Here is a 17,545-nt window from a genome sequence, read left to right on the forward strand (position 1 = left end):
TCTTTGCGTTGAACTTCAGGTGGTAGGAGAGATATGAAATGAATATTTCGTGTCAGTTTTTTTCCTGTGGAGAAAGAAATGGAGGCTAGAGAACTCAGGGAATTACATACTGATGTTTTGAAAATAATTTATATTTGCAGAAGAGGAAGTGATGGAGGTCTTAGAAAACATAACGGTGGATAAATCTCCAGGACCCGAACAAGTATATCTTATTAAATTGTGAGAAGCTAGGGAGGAAATTGTGAGGACCCTAACAGGAACACTTGTGTCATCCACAGCCGTGGGTGAGGTGATGGAGGCGTGGAAGATGGCTAATATTGTTCTTTATTTAAGAAAGGCTGCCAGGAGAAGCCTGGGAACAATAGACCAGTGAATCTGACATGGGTGGAGGGTAAGTTGTCAGAGGTGATTCTGAAAGATAGGATGAACTTGCGTTTGGAGAGGCAAGAAATGATTAGGCATTGTTAGCATGGCTTTGTGCAAGGGAAATCATGTCACACAAACTTATTGAGGTTTTTGAGTAAGTAGCCAAAAAGATTTGAGGGCAGAGCAGTAGACATCGTTTAATTGGACTTTAGTAAAACCTTGGATAAAGTTCCTCATGGTAGACTAATTAGTGGAGTTAGGTCACATGGGATTCAGGGTGAGCTTGCTAAATGGATACAAAATTGGCTTGACTGTAGGAGACAGACTGGTGGTGGAGGCTTGTTTTTCAGCCTGGAGGCCTGTGACCAGCAGTCTTCCACAGGGATTGGTACTGAGTCCATTTTGCTCTGTCTTTGATATAAATGATTTGGGTGAGAATATTGGAGACATGGTGAGAGAGTTTGCAGATGACACCAAAATTGGTGGTATAGTAGACAGTGAAGAAGATTATCTAAGATTACAAAGAGATCTTGATTAAGTAGGTCAATGTGCAAAAAAAAAGTGGCAGATGGAGTTTAATTTGGATAAATGAGAGGTGTTGCATTTTGGTAAAACAAACAGGCAGGACTCATACAATTAACGGTGGAGCAGTGAGTAATGTTGTGGAACAGAGACACCTAGGGCTTCAGGTACATAATTCTTTGAAACCTTCGTCACAGACAGAGTGGTGAAGAAGGCATTTAGCGTGCTTGTCTTCGTTGCTCAGACCTTTGAGTTTCAGAGTTGGAATGTCGTGTTGAGATTGTACAGGACATTGATGTTGCTGTTCTGGAGTAGTGTGTGCAGTTCTGGTCACCTTGTGAAAGGAAGGATGTTATTAAACTGATGGTTCAGAGAAGATTTACCATGATGTGCCTGGAATGGATGTGCTGGGACATTTTTCACTGAAGTTTAGGAGGTTGAGGCAGACCTTTATAGAGGTTTATAAAATCATAAGGGGCATAAGTAAGGCAAATAGCAAAGATCTTTTCCTTGCATGGAGGAGTTCAAAACTAGGCAGCATATTTTTAAGGTGAGAGGAGAAAGATTTTAAAAAGACATGAGGGGCAATTTCTTTCTGCAGAGAGTGGTTAGTGTGTAACATGAACTGCCAGAGGAAGTAGTGGATGCAGGTCGAATGACAATGTTAAAAGGATATTTGGATAAGTTCATGAATAGGAAAGGCTTGGAGGGATATAGGCCAAATGCAGGCAGGTGGGACTAGTTTAATTCGGGAATAATGGTTGGCATGGACCCATTGGACTGATGGGTCTGTTTTCATGCTGTATGACTCTGTAACTCTCAAAATTAGTGAGTAATCAGACAAGGTATTGACTAGAATCTCCCTTCTCTCTCCTGTTCATTTCATCTGCTTGTTATCCTTTACTTGTGAATTCTTTAGTCCTTCCAATTTAGGAAACCCTTTGCTTTTAGGAATCATCCTTTCACTTCTCTGTGTTTAATTTCACTGGTTAGGTTGCCATCCCATTCAAATTATTGAATGATGATGGATGAACAAGACTTGGAGGGCGTCTGCACAGGAGCAGTGGGGTTTTGGATGATCTGGAGACTACAGGTAGGTTGAAAGTGGGAGGCTGACTGAGAGCGTGTTAGGATAGTTATGCACAGAGTCAACAAAGGAAAAGTCAGCATTCCCAGTTGGGAGAAACCCAAACACATAAAGGACAATGCAATAAGCTTGAATGCTATCCCATCCAGCAGCTTCAACATTCAGTCCCTTCACAGTGAATCGCAGAATGTACCACCTACGGGATTTACAACAATACATCAAAAATGTTTCTTTGACAGCACCTTCCATACTCATAACTTCTCCCATTGATTAGGACAAGTGCATGGAATCACTAATGACTACCTCTCATCCCAAGTCACACACTACCTTGACTTGGAACCATATTTTTTGTTATTACCCACTTGTGGGATGTAGGTAATGCCTGGCCCAAGCGCTGCTTGCTAAGACATTTCAGGTGGCAATTGAGAGTCACCCATTTTGTTCTTGGTCGAAAGTCACGTATAAGCAAGACCAGGTGAAGACAGAAGTTTCCTTTGCTGAAGCTGGGATTTTACGACACTCAGCAATAGTTTAATGGTCATTTGTAGATGTTCATTTCCAAATTTTCTTAAATTGATTTCAAATTTCACTCTCTGCTGTGGTGGGATTTGAGTCCAGGTCCCCTGGAGTTACTGGATTAATAATATAGCAATAGTACCGGTCAGCCATCACCTCCCCTTTGCCATTATATATGGCAATTAACTCACTGTCAGGGGGATAAAATGCCAAAACACCCCTCCTGAATGCATTGTGGGGGTACCTACATCATGTCCAATGCAACATTCCAAGAAGCAGCATATCATCATCTTCTTCAGGACAAGTAAAGATAGTCAATAAATATTAATGTATGCAGCAGACCAGATGCCATGAATGAAGAGCACTTGGCAGTTTTCTGATATGTGGCATGCTTGTAGAAGCTTGGAAAATTCTCTTTGGAGCTTAGAAAGTTATCATTTTGTCCACATATAAATTTATTTCCAGAAGAATTCACCTGCAGAGACGGAGAAATTACTTGCAACAACAAAAACAGAAGTTGCTAAAAGAGCTTAGCAGGTCTGGCAAGATCTGTGAAGAAAAAAATTAATAAGAGTTAACATTTTGGGTCTAGTGACCCTTCCTCAGAATTGATTCTGAGAAACCAGAATGTTCGGCAACCACAATTCAGCTTTCAGATAATTCACATATAACATAGGGTGAAGATGTGGAGATTATTTTACTCAACGAGTTCTCGGGATCTGGAACAGACTGAATGAGAAGTGTAAGCGGATTCAACTGTCATTCTTAATACTGATTTGGAATGTAACTTAATAAGGAATGGTTTGGAGGTTACATTGTACAAAGAACTGAAGTGCTGGACATCTGAAACAATCAAATTACTCGAGCAACTTTGCAGGTCTTGTCACATCTGTGATTTGACAAGAAAGACAATGTTTCGAATACAGTGACCGTTCGTCCAATCTGAAAGCAGCTCTGAAACAATTTCACTGCTTTCAATATTAGAGTCTCATAGTGGAACTTGCAACCTAAAAGATATCAGAAGCATCAGAAACAGAGGATCCAATTTGACACATTAGCCGATATTCCATGCGTTTTTACTTTTGACCAGTATGCCATGTGGGATCTTGTCAAATGCCTAAATACTCAATTCCGCAAAGAATTCAATCAAATTTGTTAAGCACAGCCTTCCTTTAACAAAGTAACACTGACTTTCTAAAACTAGTATGTACGTTTTTAAGTGACAGTTCATCTGATTTTCCGGGAGTCATCTTTTCAATTTGCCCATCACCGAGGTAAGATTGACTAACCTAAAGCTGTTTGGCATTTCCTTTGTACCCTTTTAAATAACAAAACCATATAGGGATTCCTTGAGCCCTCCATCACCTCACCTGTGTCTAGAGTCATAGAGCTGTATAGCATAGAAACTGACCCTTTAAGTCCAACTTGTCCATGCTGACTAGATATCCTACATTGATCTAGTCCCTTTTGCCAGCATTTGGCCCATATCGCTTAAAACCCTTCCTATTCATATGCCCATCCAGATGCCTATTAAATGTTGATATTCTACCAGACTCCACCACTTCCTCTGACTGTTCATTCCATATATGCTTCACCCTCTGCATAAAAAAGTTGATCCTTAGGTCTCTTTTTAATCTTTACCCTCTCACCTTAAACTTATGCCCTTTAGTTTTGGATTCTGCTACACAAGGAAAAGACTTTCACTGTTCACCTGATCAATGCCCCTCATAATTTTATAATGGTCACCCTTCAGCCTCCGATATTCTGGGGAAAATAGCTGCAGCCTATTCTGCCTACAGCTCAAACCCTCCAAAACTGGCAAAATCTTTGTAAATCTTTTCTGAACACTTTCAAGTTTCACGGCATTCTTCCCATAGCAGGAAGGCCAGAACTGAAGGCAGTATTCCAAAAGTGCCGAACCAATGTCCTGTACATGACAAAGAAACAAAGAAACCTACAGCACAGGAACAGGCCCTTCGGCCCTCCAAGCCTGCACCGATCAAGATCCTCCGTCTAAACTGTCATCTATTTTCTAATGGTCTGTGTCCATTTGCTCCCTGCCCATCCATGTACCTGTCCAAATATATCTTAAAAGACGCTAACGTGTCTGCGTCTACCACCTCTGCTGGCAACGCGTTCCAAGCGCCCACCACCCTCTGTGTAAAGAACTTTCCACGCATATCTCCCTTAAACTTTCCTACTCTCACTTTGACCTTCCAACTCCTATACTCAATGCACTTACCAGTAAAGGCAAGCATACCAAACCTTCTTCATTAACCTGTCTACTTGTGACTCTATCATCAAAGAACTGTGGACCTGCACTTCAAGGTACTTTGCCATCACTCCCCCGGAAATTAACATCATGTATATGAGTCCTGCCCTATTTTCCTTGTCAAAATGCAGAACTGCACATTTATCTAAATTAACCTCCATCTACCACTCCTCAGCTCACCTATCCATCTGATCAAGGTGCAGTTGGACTGTGAGGTAACTTTCTTCACTGTCCATTACACAGCAAATTTGGTGTCATGTGCAAACCATGTTCATATCCAAAACATTTATATAAATGTAAAAAAAACAGTACGCCCAGCACCGGTCCTTATGACACAGCACTGATAACAGGCTTCCAGTGTTTTGAAGATTGGAAAATAATCCTCATAAAATCTGCTATTTCCTCCTTGACCTCCCTAAAGATCCTAGGGAACAATTCATCTGGCCATTGTGACTTATTCACTTTCAATAATTCCAGCTCCTTTAATACTTCCTCTCTCATTATGATTATTTTGTCTAATATTTCGCACTGCTCCTCTCAGCTGACTATATCCACATCATCCTTTTCTTTTGCGAACCCTGCAGTGACAGTGTCTAAACCAAACAGTGCCAACAGACTGTGTGTTGCTCTGCAAAAAGGGGAGGGAGGGAATATCACCCACTTGCCATTATGAACAAATTGTTAAGTAGTTGTAAACACGTAACATCTCTGAATTTGACTTAAAACACGGATGAAGCTGCTGGAGCATACTCCTGATTCTTGGACAGTGATAAACTTTGTACTTCATTGTGAACTTCATCAAAACAAGAGATTGCTGTTTGTTTGCATCAAGAATAATGTTTCTTCATGAAGAAGACAAAACTTGCACGTAGACTCCAGGTGTGGCTTCACAAAACCCTGCACAGCAACTGTAAGGTCTCTTGTCCTGAAACCCTCTTGCAATGAAGGACAAAGTTCCATTTGCCTTCCTAACTGCTCACTGCACCTACATGCTTTTTGCTTTGAATATCTGGTGTCCACACGTACCCAGATTCCTTTGTACATCAACGGTTCCAAATCTACCATTATATAAATAATACATTGCCATTGTGAATTTTCTACCAAAATGGATAACTTCACAATGATACAGCATCTGTCATGTATTTGTCACTCACTCACATTGACTGAATCACTCTGAAGACTTTTTATTTATTTATTAGATTAGATTAGATTAGATTCCCTACAGTGTGGAAACAGGCCCTTCAGCCCAACAAGTCCACACCGCCCCTTGAAGCATCCCACCCAGAACCATCCTGCTATAACCCAGTTTGTGTACTACTCACTGACAATCCCCATAGTTTTGTGTCAACAAACTTGGAAATATTACATTGGATTCCCTCATCCAAATCAGTGATGTATGCTTTGAATAGGTGGGGTCCAAAGACATCCTTGCAGCGCCATACTTGTCAAAGCCTCATACTCTTGAAAAATATTCATTTATTTCTCCCGTGTGTTTCCTGTCTGCTAATGCTTCAGTATATTTTTTAAACATGATTTCACCCATCTTAAATTGACAGACTGCAGAGAATATCCTTTGACTTACACAGGTCCCTTCACACTGGGCAGTCAAAAATCACAGCCATGCTCCATGGCAGCACTTTCTCCAGGATACGTGAAACAAGTAATCAATGCTGATCCAGGCAGCATTGTTCACACCCCAAGAATAAATCCATATAATATAAAAAACTAAAGCTCCCTGTTCAGCCATGCATTTTTAAAACTCCCATCCTTGTTTTCAAATTCCTCTATCGTCTTTTCTCTCTATTTCTACGTGCTTCATATCTCTCCCCACAGGCAGAACAGAGAAATCTCAATTCTTCCCAGTCAAAGACTGAACATACTCACTTTCTGTTTCATTAAATAACTCTTTCAGTACTTGGTCCAGTTCTTCTTTCTAAAGAAAATTCACAAATCCTGTACTGTATTGCATACAGTTCTGGTCACCACAGAAGGATGTGGAAGCTTTGGAAAGGGAACAGAAAACGTTTACCAGGATGTTGCCAGGCATGGGGGCATCTAGCGTTGAAGAAAGGTTAGGTAGACTGGGTTTGTTCCCACTGGGGCACAGAAGGTTGAGGGGAAATCTGATAAAAAGTTTATAAGATTATGAATTGCATTGATAGAGTCGAAATATATATGAGTTTTTTAAAAGGTGGTACAATCAATAATGAACGGACACAAGATCAAGGTGTGAATGGAGAAGTTTAAAAGACATGCAAAATTGCAAGTAGTGTTCAGGGATGTGCAGCTTATGTGAGTTATTGGGGGATGGCTCTGGGTGGAATACGCTGAGGGTCAGCGTGGATTTGTTGGGCCAAAGGGCCTGTTTGTACGTTGCAGGGATTTTATGATTCATGATTCAAACATGTGTGAGGCAGGTTTTTGAAACAAAGGGCAAAGGGTGGTGAGTGCCAGCAGCGCACTGCCAGAGGAGGCGGTGTAAGCAGATGCAATAGCAGCATTCAGGAAGTGCCGGGATGAAAACATGAATAGGAAGGGAATAGAGGGATATGGATCCTGACCGTTTTGGTATGGAAGGGCAAAAGATGTCGTTGCAGGCCTTATGGGTCTAAGGACCTGTTCCTGTGTTGTATTGTTCTTTGTTATATAACCTGGAAGAAAATAAAAGGAAGAGGTTTTCGAAACTGTTCTCCATTCCCCAATACCTCACTTGGTTGGCAGCGCAAGCGCGGTGTGGCTGACGGCAGTGGACGGGGCTCAAGAAGTCTCTTTTCGGAGCAGCAGCCTCTGGAGAAAGGCAGCTCCCTGAGCGGCTTCTCACTCTGGCTCCAGCCGGCCGCCAGTTGCTCTGGAAATCTTGACTCCATGAGGGGGAGGGGGGAAAACGGGCTCCATTCCCCGCACACTTGGCTTGCAGCCTGGAACCCCTGGACGCCAACGACGAGCTCAGTGATCCCTACCTGCTGCTTCAGGCAAGGCCCATTCCAGTTTGGTTCAAAGTGAGACTCCCTCCTCTGTGCAACATCTGGAGCAAAACGATGTTTCCCCCTTTCCATTTTTTTTCTCATGCTGGGAATACTGTTCACTTTCAGCAAGTGAAGGGAGAGGAACTGATTCCAGGGTCGGAGGACTCTCCGGAAATGATATGTCTCTTAAATTTATTACCATTGTTTGTTGTCTCAGCTTCGCACATTTATTTGCCTGCCTAACAGGGTGGCATCTTTCCTTCTGACAGGATTTCTATGAGGGCTGGTCAGGAGTTAAGCGGCAGTAAATTAGAAATAATGCACTACATATAAAACAGATATGATGCCCTTATAGATACATAACACATTTAGGGTGGGAGCCAGCATAAAGATTTTCAGGACTGTGTGTCCTGGACATCAAGTCCTGAGCAGTTAAACTAAAAGAACTGCGGATGCTGGAAATCAGAACAAAAAGAAATTTTGAGAAAAGCTCAGCAGGTCTGGCTGCATCTGTGGAGAGAAATCAGAGTTAACATTTCGGATCCAGTGACCTTTCTTCAGAACTGGGTACTGAGCAGAGATCTGTTGACTAACATGAATTTTTGCCTTCTAGGGAATGAGTGTGAGGGGGAAGGCAGGTTTTGTGGGAATGTGACTGCCAGCATTTGGAATTAATCAAGGTTTAAGCAAGGGGATTGAACAAGAACAGTCAGCATGCATTTTTTCAAGGGGAGTTCATATCTGACCAACTTAATTTAGTTTCTCGGAGGTGTCCAGTTGTGCAAATGAGGGCAATACTTTTAATATAGCCTTGTTGGATATCGGCAAGGCATTTAGTCAGGTCCTGTATAGGAGACCGATAACAAAGGTAAGGACCCACGGATTTCATTGAAATTTGGCAAATTGTATCCACACTTCTCTGCATGGCAGGAAGCAGCAGGTGATAGTTGAGGACATTTTTTCCGATTGGAAGTCTGTTCCAGTGGGGTCCCATAGTGGTCAGTGTTGAACCCTTGTTGTTTATGATTTATATAAATTATTTAGATTTGAATGTAGAATGGTTGATCGGTTACTTTGCAGATGATACAAAGTAAGTAGTGAGGAGGATAGCCTTGGCTTTCCACATACTAACAGGTGGGTCAGATGGGCTGATCAGTGAGAAGCAACATATTTGTCATTGCTTTCGGCTGTTAATGAAAAGATTAGTGGTTAATTGACAGGCCAGGAAAGGAAGCCGATTTCTTTTTCCCATCAGCGTACTCTGTGAGACAGTTCTAGATTGTCAATGGGGATTTTGTCTGCAAAACAATTTTGCCTAAAAGTTGCTCACTCCACAGTTAACCTTGTGACTCCCAAACAGGCAGCTTCCAATGCTTCTGAATTAATTCTGTCCCTCTGAATTTCGTTCAATAGTATCCCCACCATCAAGGTGAAACTGACTGGCTTCGTATCCTGATTTATCCCTTGCTCCCTTCCCAATTAAAAGCTCCAGTTTGACTATTCTCCAGTCCTCTCGCACCTTTCTTGTGGTCAGAGGGGAATTGAAAAAATTTGCAAGCATTCCTGTTCACTGGTACCAACAATGTAGAATATACTTCACCTGCCTTTGGAGGTTTAGTTGCATTTAAGCCAGTCAGTGGACTCAAAACTTTCTTGCTGTCTACCAAAATGTTAACTTTCCTGCTCCTATGATGCTGCATGGCCTGCTGTGTTCATCCAGCTCTACACCTTGTTACCTCAGATTCTCCAGCATCTGCAGTTCCGACTATCTCTGGTCTCTATGCTAATTTATTTAAGGACCACAGCAGTTATCCGTGTGTGGAACCAGAGGATGTTGGCTAAATTTGAAACGAACACTGTGACAACATTCATTAGTGAAAGAGCAATCAGGGAGAAGTATGTCATTGAATTTAATCAGGCTTACTCTTTCCCCTGTTATCCTTTAACCGTCAATGGACCTGTAAAATAACTGAGCATTTTCCTTTATTTTACCTGGCTGCATCAATTCATGTTCTCCAATTCATAGCTCTCCATATCTCCCTATTTAAATTCTCTCTCGCACACTTGCCTGATAGAATCTGCTCCTTCCCTGGTCACTCCAGCCAAATCATATCTGGTCTTATTAAAATCAACCAATTTAGAACTTTGATTTAAGGCTAATCCATGTCCTTTTCCAGAACAATCCTTAATCTTTTTAAATTTAGTCTGCAAAATCCTCCCCCACTGATACTTCAACCACTTGTCCATTTTTGTCACCTAAAATTAACTCCAGGAGCTCCCTTTTCCTTGTTGGGACTTCTACATACTGGCTTCAAAAGCTGTCCTGGATTTATTTTAAAAGTTCCTCTAAACCTTTCACACTGTGCAGATGACAGTAAATGTTGGGGAATTGAAACTGCCCACTATCATGACCCTTACTACTGTTATGCTTCCCTGAAATCTGCCTCCTATGGGCTCTACTTGTTCTACCCATACAGGTTTATCTAAGGAATTTTCTAAAACATTATTTCTCCTTATCGCTGTAATAAATTCTCTGATAGACCTTATATCTTTCAAAAAGAATCAGAGATGCAGAGCGCACTCAAAATATGACCTTTTATTTGCTTAGTTACAGCTCAGTAACAGTGTATAGCAAAAAAAAGGCGCAAAGTCATGAAGGTACAAAAAAATGTCCACAGACTTGAGAATATCTGTCTTTTAGAGCGCTCACCACCACCCCACCCTCCATTATTATAGTTCAACAGAACTGAGTTGGCACTTTCATTTTCACTGAGATGAACAGGTTTGTGGCTCAATTATAGTCACTATAACGTTTTTGAAACTTTTCACAACAATTACTGTCCGAATAATAGTAACCAGAACTGCCAATTAATTAGAAACTTCTCATTACAGGGAAAACAAAAGAATATTGACTTTGATCAGTTCCACAAAGTTATGAGCTTCAGCGCATTCCAATATCTTAAGTGTGTGCGTGTGTGTGAGAGACAGAAAGGAGAAATCTTTTGTGCAGGGCTTGCTTAACTAATTGTTGACCATTTGTGGTCTGGTTTAATTCCGTTTATGAACTAAATTGGTTCTATAATATAGGTTAACCACCTAATTAGCGTGAGATAGTCAAATGTGTCGAATGTTATTATCTTATGTGTTAGCTGCAAATATTAAACATCTTATCTGCAGCTTACAAGAGTTGCAAATGTTGTTCTTAAAAATGTTCTATGTCTTCTATTGTCTAACGTTGTTATCTTGTGTGAGCTCCAAATGTTAATTGTTTTATCTGTGGTTTACAGTGTGAAATCAAATAACAAATGCTGTTAGTTGCAACCTTGAGAAAATGTTGCTGTCAGCAATAGCTGTGGCCAGCCACAACAATCTTATTTTGTGCTCAGTTACGGGCAACAGTAACATTCCCCAAACACAGCTACGACACCTCCTCTTCCTTTGCATTCTTCGCTGTATGGCATGAAGACCATGCATCTTGGAGTTTTGGGCTTCCAAACCTACCTCTCTCTGAACCATGTCTCAGTGACAGCTGTCATAATACACCATTTTTAATTTGTACCCTCAACTCATCTGCCTTGCTCGTCACACGTGCAGCATTCAACTCAATGCCATTCAACCGTGTCAAACTCCCTTGTACCCCAACTGGCCTGTAACGTCAATGCCTGACTCACTTGTTGATTCCTCTCTTCTTAGCCTTTCGGATATGCTTTCTGGATCCCATCCCCTTGCCAAGTTATGTTGCATGTTCACCAACAACACTTGGAACTAAATTTCCAGCATTCCAGACTTTCTCTCACTCTGGATGTGCCTTCCCCCAACTGCTCATGTGATGGGTACTGATTATCTTATCTCTAAGGCACTCAGGATTAGACAAAAAGAGTTGATATAACCTGGGTTTTAATAAATAGCTGATTTGTATTATTTTTATTCCAAACAGGTAACTGAACCTGTAGTGTTCAGAAACATGGTCAGAAATAGAGCCAGAAAGCATGGTTTGGATTTGGATAGCAATACCATCAAAATCCAGTGCTGATGGATATGAGGGAACTTGTTTAACCAGTTCTGATGAACCTCAAATACACTTTGCAAACAATATGCAGATGGATACTCATTACAGAGCATAAATATGTTGAAATAATCACAGTGCTTATTTTCAAAACCTATTCTAGAGACACAACTGTATCATTGTTTTATCCTCAAGATCAGCCCCTTTAATAATATCAATACAAGTGGTCCAATGACCAAGGTTTATTCCTTGGTGTGTGAATAAAAGCAAAACCTTTCACCTGTGGTTCTTTTGTGAATTTGCTTGTGCACAAGCAAATTCACAAAGTCTTTTACATGAACACAGCAGGTGAATGGGATCCACCTGGTGTCATTTCATTGGTGTGGTAACATTTTAAAATCCCTTCCCACATGTAGAACAAGTGAACCGTCTCTCCATAGAGTGAACAGGCTGGTGTATCAGCCAGTGAGTTGACCGAGTGAATGCTTTTCCCCGGTGTGAACTCGCTGATGTCTCAGCAAGATGGTTGACTGACCGAACGTTTTCCCACAATCAGAGCAGATGAATGGCTTCTCTCCAGTATGTACTCGTTGGTGTGTTAGAAGTCTCGATGAGCAATTGAATGCTTTTCCACATTCAGAACAGGTGAATGGTCTCTCCCCACTGTGAATTCGCTGGTGTATCAGCAGATTACATGAGCGATTGAAGCCTTTTCCACATTCAGAACATGTGAACGGTTTCTCCCCAGTGTGAATTCGCTGGTGTATCAGCAGTTTAGAAGAGTAATGGAATCCTTTTCCACATTCAGAACAGGTGAATGGTCTCTCCCCAGTATGAATTCGCTGGTGTTTCAGCAGGCTGGATGATGAAGTGAATCCCTTCCCACAGTCAAAGCATGTGAACGGCTTCTCCCCAGTATGAATACGCTGGTGTATCCGCAGGTCGGATGACTGAGCGTATGCTTTCTCACACACTGAGCAGGTGAATGGTCTCTCCCCAGTGTGGACCCGCTGGTGTATCCGCAGGTGGGATGACTGCGTAAATCCCATTCCACAATCAGAGCAGGTAAATGGCTTCTCCCCAGTGTGACTGCGTTGGTGAGTTTCCAGTTCAGATGGGTAAAGAAATCCCTTCCCACAATCTTCACATTTCCACAGTCTCTCACCAGTGTGACTGCGTCGGTGAGTTTCTAGCTGGGATGGGTAAAGAAATCCCTTCCCGCAATCCCCACATTTCCACCGTCTCTCCCCAGCGCGACTGCGTTGGCGTTTGGACATTACAGGTGAATATTCACAGACTCTTCCACACACAGATGATACGTGTTTCTCCCTGGGGTGAAAGGTGCTTTTCCCTTCAACGTTCAAGATTCTGAAATAATTAGGTTATGATAAACAGAGTGACTGTCGGATCTGGATCTGGTTTCATTTGAAGTCTCTAATTGCAAAACTCCATTTCAAACGTAAAACAAATTAGGAGAATGAGAAGAAAATACAAGTTGTGAAACAGAGATCAGTTAACCCGGTCGGTTGTGGATATGACAAAGGGAAAATGCTGGATTATCATTAAAACCGAACTGTCCTTCAGGGAAGGGAACCAGTCAGTGTTTGCTCAAAACTGCAGAAAGAGTTAGAGGTGGGAGAGGCAGCATGAAGAAGTATTTGAGAGATCTACAACTCAGCCCTGTTCCCGTTTTCTCCCCATACCTTCAATACCTCCAGAAGGATAAGAACAAGTGCATAGTTCCTTGAAAGGGGAGTTGCAGGCAGCCACGACAGTGAATAGGAATTTTCAATGCTTGTCTTTATTGTTAGGGCATTGAGTGCAGGATTTGGGAGATCATGATGTGGCTTTTTTTTAAAAAGACATTTGCTCGGTGAATTTTAGAAGACTGCATTCTGTTCTGGTCCCCCTGCTGTCAGACAGATGTTGCTAAAGTTGAAAACATTCAGAAAAGATCAACAAACTTGTTGCTGGGATTGTAGAGTTGAGCTATAGGGAGAGGCTGAATAGGCTGGGTTTTCTTTTCTTCTGGAGTGTAAGAGGCACAGGAATGATCTTATAGAGGTTTATACAATCATGACGGACATGGATAGACTGAGTAGGAATGGTTTTTTTCCCCCGAGAGTAAGACAGTGTTCAAAACTAGTGAGCATGGGTTTAAGGTGGGAGGGGCAAGATTTTAAAAGGGACCCGAGGGGCAATCTGTTTACACAGAGGGTGTTACACGTATGTAACAAGGTACCAGAGGAAGTAGTGGAGACAGGTACAGTGACGACATTTAAACTGCATCTACATGGATGCATGGACAGGAAGTGATTATAGGGATATGAGTCAAATGCTGGAAAAATGGGACCAGATCAGGTTAGGACATCTGGTTAGCATGGATGAGTTGGACCAAAGAGTCTGTTTCAACGCCGTATCACTCTGTGACGCTAAGTGCTTAAATCAAATGGTGGAAATCTGAACTAAAATCAGGAAATGCTGGAGACATTCAGTAGGCTTCGCAGCATCTGAAATGGTGGCAGATGCAGGAACCATTGCAACCAGAAAGAAACGTTTAGATGATCCTACAAGCAACTATGATATAGTTTACATTCTGAGTGCTGGAAAATGAGTTTAGAGTAAATAGGTGCTAGATGATCAGCATGGATATGATGGGGAGATCGTGTTCAACAATTTTATATCTGAGACTCTGATTCAATTTTCTTCCGTACTTCTCTGCCAGTCTCTCTTTCAGTAAGGAGGCCAGAGTGGCAGGCAGTGAAAAGTGCAACTGATATGTTGGCCTTCATAGTGAGAGGATTTGAGTACAGGAGCAGGGATATCTTTCTGTAAAGGTATTGGTGAGACCACACCTGGAGAATTGTGTGCACCTTTTTCAAGGAAGGATGCCCTGGCTGTATAGAGAATGTGAAGGTTTACCAGACTTATTCCTGGGGCATCAGGACTGACATATGAAGAAAGACTCAATCCTCATTTAATCCTCCTTTCTTTAGTCTCTCTGAGCCGCTGACTAACTAATAATCTACCTGCGAATTCCCAATTTGAATCTGACCCCTCCACGCTCACACTTTGGTTCCCAACCCCCTAGTTTAAAACTTCAAAAGAAACTATCAAAAACCTTCATGAGAATTGGCTCAGCTCTGCCTAGGGGCAACTGGTCAGCCTTGTCCAGGTCCCAATGTCCACAGAAATGGTCCCAATGCCCCAAGAATCTAAACTCTTTGCTGGTGCACCATTTCTCTAGCTACATGTTCATCTGATCTATACTCTTATTCCTGGTCTCGCTAGCACATGGCACTGGGAGTGAGTTTTTCATTATTGCATTTGAGGTCCTTGATTTTAATACAGGAAATATGAGATATCGTCAGCTTTCAGATCTTCATCTTTTGTTTAGCTGTGTCGTGGGTACCTATGAATTCCACAACAACTGGCTATTCACCTCTAGCTCCAGGATGTCTTGTGGCTGCTCTACGATATCCCTGATCCTGGCACCAGGGAGGCCACATAGCCATTCCTGAGGCAGTAGACATGCACCCAGGATGGTATCTGTATCTCTGACTGTTGAATCCACTACAGGCTTTCCATTCTTTTTCCTCAGTTCTGTGCAGCAGACCCAACCATGGTCCCTTGAACTTGGCTGTTGCCGATTTCCCCTGAGGCCACCCCCGAAGTATCAAAATCAGTATATCTGTTTGAGGGGAGGATGACCACTAGTGACTCCTGCACTTCCTTACTGAGCATTAGTCTTTATCTGATGGCAATCCATTCCCTTTCTGCCTGTGTAATTCTCACCTTTGGTGTAACCAACTCACTAAATGGGCAGCCCATGACATTCTCAGTGTTGCGGATGCTCTGCAGTGATTCCACCCACCGCTCCAGCTCCCAAAAGTGGTTAGCCAGTAGCTGCACATAGACACACGTCCTGTTCATGTGGCCATCAGCAACTGTGGAAGCTTTCCATAACTCCCACATTGCCAGAGGAACACACCACAGGTCTGAGATCTCCTGTCATGACTTCTTTGTAAATTAATTTAGTTAATCACTTTAAGAGAATTTAATTGAGCTACAGATTTTCTTGCGTTGCAAACATTTGTTATTATTGAAAGCCCATTACAAAAGCTCAATCTTCAAAATTGGAAGAAAATACTTTGCAGGTACTACTGATGGTTCTTTCAACTGGCACTGTATCACTTTCTGAACTGCCCAAACTAAGACTGAGCACCACTGTCAATTTTCAGCTTCACCTTCTCCTTGACTACCTGCCTGTTTTCACCCAACTCCAAAGCACTCTCATTCAAAGTGCAACCCTGTCATATCAACAGTCCTCACATCTACACTGACTGCAACCTACTTTACTATTCCAGTGCACCTCACTGGGGGTTCAGGGAGCAGCATCTCAACTTTCCTTTCAGCACGTTCAGAATCAACAAAGATTTGTCAGGACCTGGTAAATTTCACCTGAAGGGATGTTGGAATTCGACTCTGTAGTGAATTTGAAAAGGAAGTTTGCAGTTATTTGAGAATAGGAAATGTATAGCTTAAAATCCTTAAGTGGGCAATTGAGATGAAATATGACAGTTCTTTCAAAGAGTCAAGGTATTATTGGGATAAATCTGTGCCCCTTCTCAGGTCAATATCAATCTACTTCCTCAGCTGCAGGGCCCAGAACTGAACACATACATGATCAAACAACAGATTTGAATATCTTAGCTGCTTTTCAAGTTAAAAGCATGTTGGAGACATTTTCCCACAGACAGAACAGACAAACCTTTTTCCTTCCAGAGTGAAATGCCAAGACATTCAGGTCCTGATGTCTCTGCTGATTGTCTGAACTTGTTTTGAGATCCCAGTCTGCACATTATTCTCAGTTAATATCCTGTAAAACGAATTCAAAAAGAAGAATCGCTCTCAGTCTAGGGTAGAAATCTAGAAAATAAAATAATTTCTCTTGGCTTCAGTCTGTTCGGTAAATGCTCCCCTTCAAGTCGCCCCGCCCCCACACAGGAAGAAGCCGGCGCAAGCGCATTACTGCATATGGCCTCAAATAAAGATGGCAGCGGGAACACGGAGCCTATCACCGCCTGAGGCCCGCAGCCGTTTTCCCGTTTGCCACAAACGCGGGACTGGAAATTTCTAATTCAGCTCTAGTCGCCTACATACGGTGCTGATACAACCTCCCAATCGAGACTGACGCCATTTTCCTCCCGACGTCCACAGACTCTCCCGCCCTCGCTCAGGCAGAAGTACAGCGACGATGCGCCGGCAGCGTAAATGGTCACGTGTCATCCTGATCACCCCGCCCCACATTCATTTCCATTGGTTGGAGGTTCAGCCGCCCACGGTGTTGTCCGCCAGCCACGCCCCCATCTCCCTATTGGTCCAGGCTGTGCCGTCAGTCAGCTGGGGCCCAATACGAAGTGAGTGGTGGGACCCTCCCACTCTCGCCCCTGGGATGGGCTGCAGTGAAGCGCAGGAGCTGGAGGAGAGATATGATGGGAAGTGCAGATGTTGGAGAATCCGAGATGACAGTGTGGAGCTGGATGAACGCAGCAGGCCAAGCAGCATCAGCGGAGCAGGAAAGCTGATATTTCTGGTTTGGACCCTTCTTCCTGCACCTCTGATGTTGTTTGGCCTGCTGTGTTCATCCAGCTCTACACCTTGTCTCAGATTCTCCAGCATCGGCATTTCCTACGACCTCTGAATAAGTGCTACATCTAAGTCGTGTCTTGAATACATTAACTGCTTTGGCATCAACTGCTTCCTGCGGCCATGAATTCCAAAATGCTTACCACTGTTTGGGTGAAGAA

The 17,545-nt window shown here is 42.5% G+C and overlaps 1 protein-coding gene across 2 annotated transcripts; it reads right to left on the minus strand.

Moving 5' to 3' along the window:
• Window positions 1–11,914: 11,914 nt before the first annotated feature.
• LOC125449159 (zinc finger protein 239-like) lies at window positions 11,915–17,020 on the minus strand. 2 transcript variants are annotated; one of them, XM_059641887.1, is made up of 3 exons: window positions 16,913–17,020; window positions 16,507–16,614; window positions 11,915–13,103 (listed from the first exon to the last, which is right to left on the minus strand). In XM_059641887.1, exons 2-3 carry the CDS (start codon window positions 16,536–16,538, stop codon window positions 12,194–12,196), a joined length of 942 nt encoding a protein of 313 aa, XP_059497870.1. In that variant the 5' UTR covers window positions 16,539–16,614; window positions 16,913–17,020; the 3' UTR covers window positions 11,915–12,193. The 2 variants fall into 2 exon arrangements, with proteins under 2 accessions (XP_059497870.1, XP_048380792.1); XM_048524835.2 differs by having other exon boundaries at window positions 16,899–17,014.
• Between the last annotated feature and the right edge of the window lie 525 nt (window positions 17,021–17,545).

Source organism: Stegostoma tigrinum, chromosome 43 (assembly GCF_030684315.1).
Source record: "Stegostoma tigrinum isolate sSteTig4 chromosome 43, sSteTig4.hap1, whole genome shotgun sequence".
Classification (NCBI taxonomy): domain Eukaryota; kingdom Metazoa; phylum Chordata; class Chondrichthyes; order Orectolobiformes; family Stegostomatidae; genus Stegostoma; species Stegostoma tigrinum.